At 38.7% G+C, this 9,095-nt stretch overlaps 1 protein-coding gene across 2 annotated transcripts; it reads right to left on the reverse strand.

Annotated features, from left to right (window-relative positions):
- Positions 1 to 8,977, reverse strand: slc6a14 (solute carrier family 6 member 14). Of its 2 annotated transcripts, none has more exons than XM_016675969.1 (16): positions 8,861 to 8,977; positions 7,236 to 7,290; positions 5,800 to 5,935; positions 5,557 to 5,688; positions 4,849 to 5,013; positions 4,569 to 4,671; positions 4,349 to 4,481; positions 3,068 to 3,208; positions 2,805 to 2,940; positions 2,630 to 2,722; positions 2,420 to 2,545; positions 2,233 to 2,351; positions 2,054 to 2,153; positions 1,815 to 1,924; positions 1,363 to 1,530; positions 1 to 1,279 (listed from the first exon to the last, which is right to left on the reverse strand). In XM_016675969.1, exons 1-16 carry the CDS (start codon positions 8,878 to 8,880, stop codon positions 1,136 to 1,138), a joined length of 1,881 nt encoding a protein of 626 aa, XP_016531455.1. In that variant the 5' UTR covers positions 8,881 to 8,977; the 3' UTR covers positions 1 to 1,135. The 2 variants fall into 2 exon arrangements, with proteins under 2 accessions (XP_016531455.1, XP_016531454.1); XM_016675968.1 differs by having other exon boundaries at positions 5,800 to 5,938.
- Positions 8,978 to 9,095: the final 118 nt, after the last annotated feature.

Here is a 9,095-nt window from a genome sequence, read left to right on the forward strand (position 1 = left end):
TTGTTTTATGTCTGAGTTTGATGAAGGCATCTGATGTTGGTTTTTTATTGAAATCTTAAACAATAGTGGTACAAATACAGAATAAAATGACACATTCATTTACAAAAATCGTAGATTAATTGAAAACTTAAAATATGAACATGCACGGTCAATTACATGTAAACAACAGAATTACTAGCTAACAAACATATCAGTGTAATACATAAAAAGCTCCAAAGAACTATGTATATAAACAGAAGGTGACATCGGATCATATAGTAAAATTGTCTCATATCTGATACGGCTAAACTTGTGTTTAACCTGGGAAGGATGCTGCTGTTGTTATGAGGAAACCTAGCCGGGCAGAGTGTGTGTTTGTGAGTAGAGCAGCCAGCAGTGAGGTGTATTCTCACTCAGGTAATTAGGTGGCAGATACAAAGGCTTTAAAAAAATACCCTGAGGCTCTCAGGATAATGGTTATCTGATCGCTCAGAAGAGGTTATGAAAGAAAATAAAAAACAAATATCAACCCCTTCTTTCTCTCCTCTGAAGAGCTAGATGGAATAATAAAACCAAATGGTATGTCAGACGAGAACCAAGGAGGGTCACCTAAGTCGTTATAAATGGATTTAAGCCTCAGCCCTAAAAAAATTACTTTTTTTTTTCTTCACATTTTTGCATATTATTCACAAACTTTTGCAGGGATTTTATTTCAGACGCCAGGACAAAGTAGCGTATAATTCCTCACGCCCCCTACGGAGTAAAAATAGTGTGGTCGGTTACGTTTTGATTTTCCCACTTTTTTTTGTCTGCAAAACGTTGGTTGTTATTTAGGCTTCATGTGCATTGATCCACATGACTATACAATGTTGCTGATCAAGATCGTCACAATGAGACAATGGCAAATTATCACCTTGTCAGGTATAATAAAATAAACAAAACACACAATCAAAATGATCAGAATTTTTTTTTTTTTAACAATGCTACAAGTAAGTTTAAGTTTAGATTACAAACACTATTTGGTCCCACAATGCATTTAAATAAAAGTAATCATGCTAAACATTTTTTTTTCTTGTCTTTTTTTAAAAGTATTTCTATAGATTGAGAAAGATGCCTCACATACTCAGATTAACCGATAAACAGATGAACAGACACATTAAAGGCATTGGCTGGACCTCTCGTCAACCTCATTGGGGATGTCCACTCCTTGGACACGTTCATTTTTTGGGTAACGCTCTCCTCGATGCATGTCGAGGAAGGGATGCCAGTCCTTCGACGGGGCAGACATTGATCTCACTCGCTGCAGATGTCAAAACATTTGAAATCAGAAAAATGCAGAAAAACAGCACACATAAGATTTAAAATTATGACTCGCTTACTTACATTTATGAGACTTCCTTTACTTTGTTTCAGATGATAGATGGCAGCAATAGGGAGCCAGATCAGGACGAAAAAAAGCATGCACCATCCCAGAGACAACCCCCAGGATGGGAAGTGTATGTCTCCATATGTGGGGGCTGTAAAGGTCGATAGAGACCATGCCAAGATAACCTAAACAACAATGAAGTATGACTTTAGAGAAAAAAACAAAACAAAACAAAACGCTGGGATCTTTGGTATCTTTATCTGCATCTTCAGATAAATGTTGATCAAAATTACAGTGGCTCTGAAAAATTTACATCCAAATATTAGGTGCACAAAAGTAGGCCTAAGTCTAGGTTTTTCATTATTTATCCATTTAAACAGTTCTTTTATACGTCGTTATACTTAAACATGATAAATAGAAGAAGCAGAAACAATGTATAAGTTATTTTTCTTTTTTTCTTTTTTTTTACCAGTAAGATGCAGGGGGTGAAAAGGAACCAACATAACCTCCACCACAGCCAGAAACGGGGGGAATGTTCTCCAATCATCATTTCGATGTCATCTATGAAACGGTCCAGTCCTGTTCAATGTAACAAAGCACAACAAAACAAAACAAAACAAAACAAAACAAAAAAACACCCAGACTGGGGTTTGAAGGAGTCTCTCGCTTTCATAAATGTGTGCACCGATTTTTGGAGGTCATGTTTACCATATATGTAGGAAACACCAACGACCTCTAAGAGAACCAAAAATAGCACAACCCAGCTGGCAATAAACGAGTCGATGAGTGTCACCCAGTAGATTCCAGCCTTTAATTCAAAGGAACAGATAGAACGCATTGCCAGGTTTTAAAACAGATAACAGAAAGCTGCAGTGAGACAAACTTACTCTTGTGACACACGGCAGGCCCAGAATGTAGATGAATGTACATGTTGCTATTGTCAGCAAGGCTCGCCTGGGTTTCAAGACTCTGGGAAAAGCATCCTGCAGGGAGGTCAATACCACCTCTACGGACAAAAGGAGAGGCTTTAGAAAATGAAAATCCAACAGACTGACTCTGAGTTGAAGGTCTAACCTATTTCTGCAAACAGAGAGTCCAGACCGATAGTCAGAATCATGAAGAAGAACAAAACGGACCACAGTGGTGAGACGGGGAGCTTAGTGAGAGCTCCTGGATAGGCAATGAATGCCAAGCCAAATCCTGCAGAATAAAACACAATGACATCAATGCTGATAGTTTCATACACCAGACCTCAGGGCTAGCCGAACACTTTGAATGTCTGACCTTCCTTTACGACTTCTGCAACTGGTAATTTATAGATGTGAGCCATATGACCCATTATGGAGAAGATTGCGAAGCCAGCAAAGATACTAGTTGCTTTAAAGACAAGAAAGCGCGTCACAAATTGGAGCCATTTTCAAATTTCTTTACCAAATAGTGCAGCAATCTGGGCTCCTACCAGCATTAGTAACCGACACAATTATTGTGTCTGTGAACACATTGTTGTGGAAGTTGTTGTAGGAAGAGAGGGCCATGAGTCCTCCCAGGCCAATAGAGAGGGAAAAGAAGATCTGGGTTGCTGCGTCTTTCCACACCTACAACACATACACACAGACACGCACGCACACACACACACACACACACACACACACACACAGTGCAGCTGAAAAGTATAAGCTAGTGTTACATGCTGAGGCAGATAATGGCTGATTGGACACCCACCTGGGCTTCAGCCAGCTTTGTCAAATTGGACTGGGTCCCAATGTAGAACTCAATCCCATCTCTAGCTCCCTCTAGTGTCACTCCTCTGATCAGCAGGATAAAAATCACCACATAAGGAAATGTGGCCGTGAAATACACAACCTTCGGAGAAAGAAGATGAGTTGGAAATGAGTGGCTAAATCTTAAATCTTATGACAGTCTTAAAATGTACATCACATGATTTCACACATGCTTGATACAAGACACTGGACAACAGAGAAACAACAGAAAGGGTGAAAAAGTAAACTGAAGGCATGTTGCCCAGAATTAACTCTTTGTTTATTAATTCCACCCATCCATCCGTCCATCCGTCCATCCATCCATCCATCCGTCCATCCATCCATCCATCCATCCATCCATCCATGCTGCAGAGGTCTGGAAGGGAAACCCAGACATTTCTCTCCCAGAATCAATCTCCAGCTCATTCCTGGGGCCAGATGATACATTTAGTAAGACGTGTCAGATTTACCCAGGAGTCGTTCTTATCAGACGCCTGAACCACCATAACTGATTCCTGTCGACACATTGGGGCAGCAGCTGTAGTTTATTCTCCCTCTTGAGATGTATGAACTCTGCACCCTTTATCTAAGGTTGAATCCATACCGTCTGTTGTTAAGGAACATATAACCAAATGTTAACTGGGTGGTGTGGAAATATTTGGCAGCACAGTGAAGCAGTGCTTAGTACTTTTGCTTTGCAGCAAGTAGGTGGTGAGTTTTAATCCCAGTCTGCAGTCTTTCTGCATTGAGTTTTTATGTTCTACAGTGACCAAACTTGGATTAAAATCAGTGTCTTCAGTCAGAAGCTTCTTCAGCTTCACTGTACTACAAACGGCTACAGGAGATCTGTCCTGCCCAGTCATTAGCATCTACAACAACGTTTTTAATGTAACTGTATAAGAATAGTTGCAACATTTATTTATCTTCTGGAATTAATTAAGTATTTTTTTTAAATTACGGTAACTGGATTGAATAATACATTCAAACTTCTTTAAAAATCATTAAAGTTGTACGGAAAGTTACATTAGGTAGTTATTCCACCCTGGACAAAGATAAGTTCAAATTAATCATTAATTAATCATTAATTAACATGAAATTTTCTCCCTTGGGTGAACATAAACTTATTTAGAGAACTGTATTCTGCATTGCGCAAGAGTTCTTCAGTCAAATATGGCAGAACTTTTAATTTTCCACTTCAAATTATGGACAAGCTTATCCATATGCTGTAGATATGAGGACATACTTTTCCTGATGACTTGATGCCTTTGATCAGAGTTGCACCTGCAAGGACGGTGCTCAACAACAGGCAAAGAGCAAGGTGCCAAACCACTGGTCCTGTTTGATCCAGGCCACCAGATCGCTCCAGAGCCACATGGCTAAACATGACAAGAGAGACATCTTTAGCATGCTAGCATGCAGTAGGGTCAATTTTAGCATGCTCGTTAGAAATGTGTAGCTCTTACTCCCAGTAGTACTCGCTGGGGCTCTGGACATCCATCTTGATTATGTTGGATGGATTACAAGTCTGGACCGATTGTGTCAACACACCACTGACATTACAAAATACTAAAAAAAAGATAAACAGTTAGTGAATGGATCACACGTCTTTTGATTGTATTGTGTCATCTGTCACAATGCAATCGTTTGACATCTTATGATGTTCCTAAACAGTTTAAAACCTCAGAGAAATGGCACCTCCTTCTAAACCGCAGAAGATGCAACTATGACATTTTAAATAAGCACCAAAAGGCTTGTCACTGCAGGTAGTGGTGGTAGTGGTGTTAGGGCAGCTGGTCCATGGAAGAGGGCTCTGCATGGAGGCAAACATGTAGTACAGGCTGTAACCAATGATGACGTTGTAGTAAATAGATATTAAGAGAGTCACCAACACCATCCCTATGCCGACACCTGGAAAGAGAGGCGAGAATATAAACTGTAAAATGATGAAAACTCCTTAAAACATAAACATTTCATCAGTTCTATCAGTGTACAGTGCATTTCAAAAGCCAGGATTCAAACCCAGGACCTTATTGCTACAAGGCAGAAGCACTAACAGCTGTGCAGCCCGTCAAAGAGTTTCATTACTTATCAGTATTTACATGTATATTTGATTTGTTTTCACAGACAACAGTAAATGATTGAATAGTGAATGACTTGTCTAATGGCTGATAAAATATCTATATTTTACTTAAATTTTACTTGTTAAAATGCTCTTCATGTCCTTTTACCAGCTAAAGGAGAATTTGCATTATCAAAGTCTTAAAGAAGCTACCGCACAATCAGAGCTGGGATGAAGTTAACTGTTGCTAATAGAGCTGTTCACTAACAGCGGTTCTCTTTAAATATGAGAACCGCGTTCATCTGTGGACACAGCGTTGACCATTAACCACATCTACCTTTCATCTCCCTGAAATTATTGACATATGTTTTTGTTTTTTTTTCTAATCTCACCCTGCAGGATTGGCACTGCTCTCCAAATATTGATCGGACCCTGGCTGCAAAACTGACCGAAGGAACTTTCAAGGAAGAAAAGGGGGATACCAGTCACCAGAAGCATTGTGAAGTATGGGATGAGAAAGGCCCCTATATGACAATGGCACAGAATAAAAAAAAAAAAAATGGTAGCACAATTAATGACAAGACTGAAAAGGAGCCCCGGTGGATTGGATAATGGATCTGAGAATATTAATGTACCCCCTCCATTCTTGTAGGTCAGGTAGGGAAACCTCCAGACATTTCCCAGTCCAACAGCATAGCCGATCATGGAGAGAACATAGTCACGCTTGTTTGACCAGTTTTCACGGGTAACATGTCCATTATTGGATGCATCCTGCTTTATGACAAAGTATAGACAATGTAACAAATGAAAAATACTGATCATTTTGAAGTCTATTTTTATTTATCAATCCCCCCCAGAAAAAAGCAACACTCGGGAAAAGTTTTATTAACAGGGCTTATTTGTGCAGGTAAATACAGTACGGATGATTCCTCTCATCGTCCTCTTTCATAGAAATAACGCACAAATAAAGAAATTTGTTTATCAAAATCAGTGAAATCTCAACAGTCTTTGGTACAGTCTAATACCGCTTTCTGCTGACGCATAGCGCTCAGAGCTCAGATAATAACAGCTTGTACACACATTTGGTCACATTGTCAACATATAATCACAGCCTGACGATGGATCTGACATCTTATCCCATAATCCCTGATACAGAGGTAACTTTGGTTTCTGCTTTTGGTAAGTGCTGTCAACAGTTGTGTGATTAAACATCAAATTCCTTTAAACTAAGCCAAATTCATCACATGCTATTAGAACCGACAAGTGGAATTGCTAGATTAGAAGATTAACAAGTCCAACGAATTTAACCACTGAGAACTGGTTCTCTACAACCGGCTCTCTCCAAAAAACAATTCTCCATTCCCATCCCTTGCTGACGGTCATTGTTGTGCACGTCAGAAACCTGTAGAGTGCAGCAGTCTGCGGATGCTGTTCAAGCTGGGGCACAACTACATACTTTCTGAGGTCCATGCGGATACATTGCAAAATATTAATGACTAAATGAATAAATTTTGACATCTGAGCAGCAGCCTGGACTGCTAACACTAAATTGTTACATGTCCGTTTTCACTCACCAATTTCTCCACAATGGCATCAAATGAAACCGAGTGCAATATTGTTGTCAATAGAGATCACTGCTAACTGTGTTTTCGTAAGGTTAATGCTACACTATGCAACTTTTATAAAAATATGTTTTTTAGATATTTGTTAAAACACGTGTATGAGGGTGATTGACAGCGCTAAGACCCTTCTCCTGGCTCTGATTGGTTGTTTCTGACAGAACAAAGTATTTGTTCAAATGACAGCAGGTCCATAGGGAGAAAGCAGAGGAGTTTGATTTTTTTTTTTTTAGAGATTGTCCTAGATAATGCTGTTACAACATAGTGATATAGTGATTGTTTGAACAAATATGTACAAACTGCTGTTTTAAAAAAGCATTATTTAATAGCTTTAAACATTTTCTAAAAGCGCATCACTTACTAATGCACTTTTAGAAAGTAAATAATATTTTAAAATCAAATATTTGGGATTAAGTGGCTGTTCCTACACTTCCACCTAATATTAGACCAACCTTTGTCCTGATTCCTTCTCTCTCCATCCTCTTTTCCTGATCTCCGTCTTCATAGCTAAATGACATAAACTTTGTGTTAATTATGTTTTAAAAATACAGCACTTAAACCACATATAAAAAACATGAAATCTCAATTTGAATTACTGTCCGTGAGGGATAACAGCCACTGACTGGACTCTGCATCTGATCACACTTGGATACATCACAACACTAGTGTAGTGTTATATTGAGTGAAGAAACAAAACAGCTGGATTTACACAGAGATTGTATTCCTCAATATTAGACACGGCTTACAAATTAGGTGACTTCTGGAGTCAGCTGGTTTCACTGGATTGTATTCAAATACATCAGAGTAAAAAGGGCTGAATTCAAATGCAGATTATACTGTTCAAATGTATAATTGTACATAAATGAAATTTGATAAAAGGGGTCTATGCAATATTCACATATAGTTCCAGTTGAGGTTCAATTTGAGGTCGGTATTTATTGTATTGTTTACCATGTATCGTGATAAATTACTTATCATAATACAAATTTTGATTTATTGTTGTGATCATAAATTTCAGTCAAGTATGATTAAACTCCACAAAACTATCTGTGTCAGGATTGTGAGTTTTAATATTTTCTCCAGTCAATGAGTATCAGTAAAATAAATGTGAAAATATGATTAAATGCAATTACTGTGTGCAGATTAGTGATGTAAATTACACTACTTTTTGTGACTGGTGTCCTAAACAACTGTACATGTGAATGTTTATCAAGAGCAGTATTTATGTTTGTGGGGCTATGATTGCTGTGCCATGCAGTCAGATCCATACAATTACCTAATAAAGATAGAATAAGTAGCTGTTATTACCACAGCCCGAGCTCTTAAAAATAAAAAAAAGAAACTGCTGTTTTTGGCAATAAGTTATTCTTTGGTGTCTGAAAAGCCAATTCAAAAACCTCTTTAACCTTGTTAAAAACAACCAGCAGCTTCCTATGTCCTGAGTAAACAGCCAGAGATCCCGTTTCCTGTCTGACAGTCCTTGTTCATCCTGCTGCATACCTTCGCCAATAGTCAGAGTAAAGGAGACCCATTCCGCTCTGTGTCCACATTGTGAACAAACAAAATAAATCACACATTTGGAGGCCATCATCACTTGTTGCTGTGGCCACGGTAACTCTCCCAACTCCCAAGTCGGTTGTGTGTCTGAGTGAGATGGTTTATTCCCAAAGGCGGGGCTTAGTGAGAAAAACCTGAAGGTTTGAAACAAATTGAATAATTCAACTGCTGGCACCGTTAAGAGGAAAGGGGCCGCACTGAGACGGTTTTAGGCAAAAAATAATGCGAAACTAAAGAAGTTCACACAAAAACGTCAAAATACAAAATAAAGATAGAACCATACATAACTTATTTAGACAGTTTATCAGGAAAACAAAAGCGGATTTGGGGGTTAGAAAACTATCTGTGTTATCTGCCGTTGATTTTAAGCTAGAATCAACGGCACTGCGCGGTTACCTAGCAACCCCCCAACCCCTTAACTAACCAAGCGGAGCTCCAGAACTATTGATCAGTTGGTTTTGACGCTGTATACAAAGCACAATGGGTGGTGGGAAAGGCAAGTGTTTTGTTTTTGACTTACCTTTCAGAAAGTACTTGCATCACTTCAAAATGTATGATTATATAGTATCACGTCTGGTTACAGTCATCCTCAAGTGCGAATGTGAACGTTGAGTTGGGGGCGTGGCCTGCGACAGCTTACTTTGATTTAAAGGGACAGGAGGCCCTTAATTAGATCATTCTGAAAGGATCTCAAAATATAGAGAAATCTATCTATCTATCTATCTATCTATCTATCTATCTATCTATCTATCTAT

This window comes from Poecilia formosa, unplaced genomic scaffold (assembly GCF_000485575.1).
Source record: "Poecilia formosa unplaced genomic scaffold, Poecilia_formosa-5.1.2 Scaffold124, whole genome shotgun sequence".
Lineage (NCBI taxonomy): Eukaryota > Metazoa > Chordata > Actinopteri > Cyprinodontiformes > Poeciliidae > Poecilia > Poecilia formosa.

What these genes read in the sequence shown, in the direction of transcription:
- slc6a14 (XM_016675968.1), bottom strand. Translation starts at nt 8,880, where the DNA reads ATGCAAGTACTTTCTGAAAG. An exon ending in GAGAAGGAATCAGGACAAAG is followed by an intron (nt 5,939 to 7,235) that starts GTTGGTCTAATA and finishes TTTGTCATAAAG; the next exon opens with CAGGATGCATCCAATAATGG. An exon ending in CAAAGCTGGCTGAAGCCCAG is followed by an intron (nt 2,941 to 3,067) that starts GTGGGTGTCCAA and finishes TATGTGTTGTAG; the next exon opens with GTGTGGAAAGACGCAGCAAC.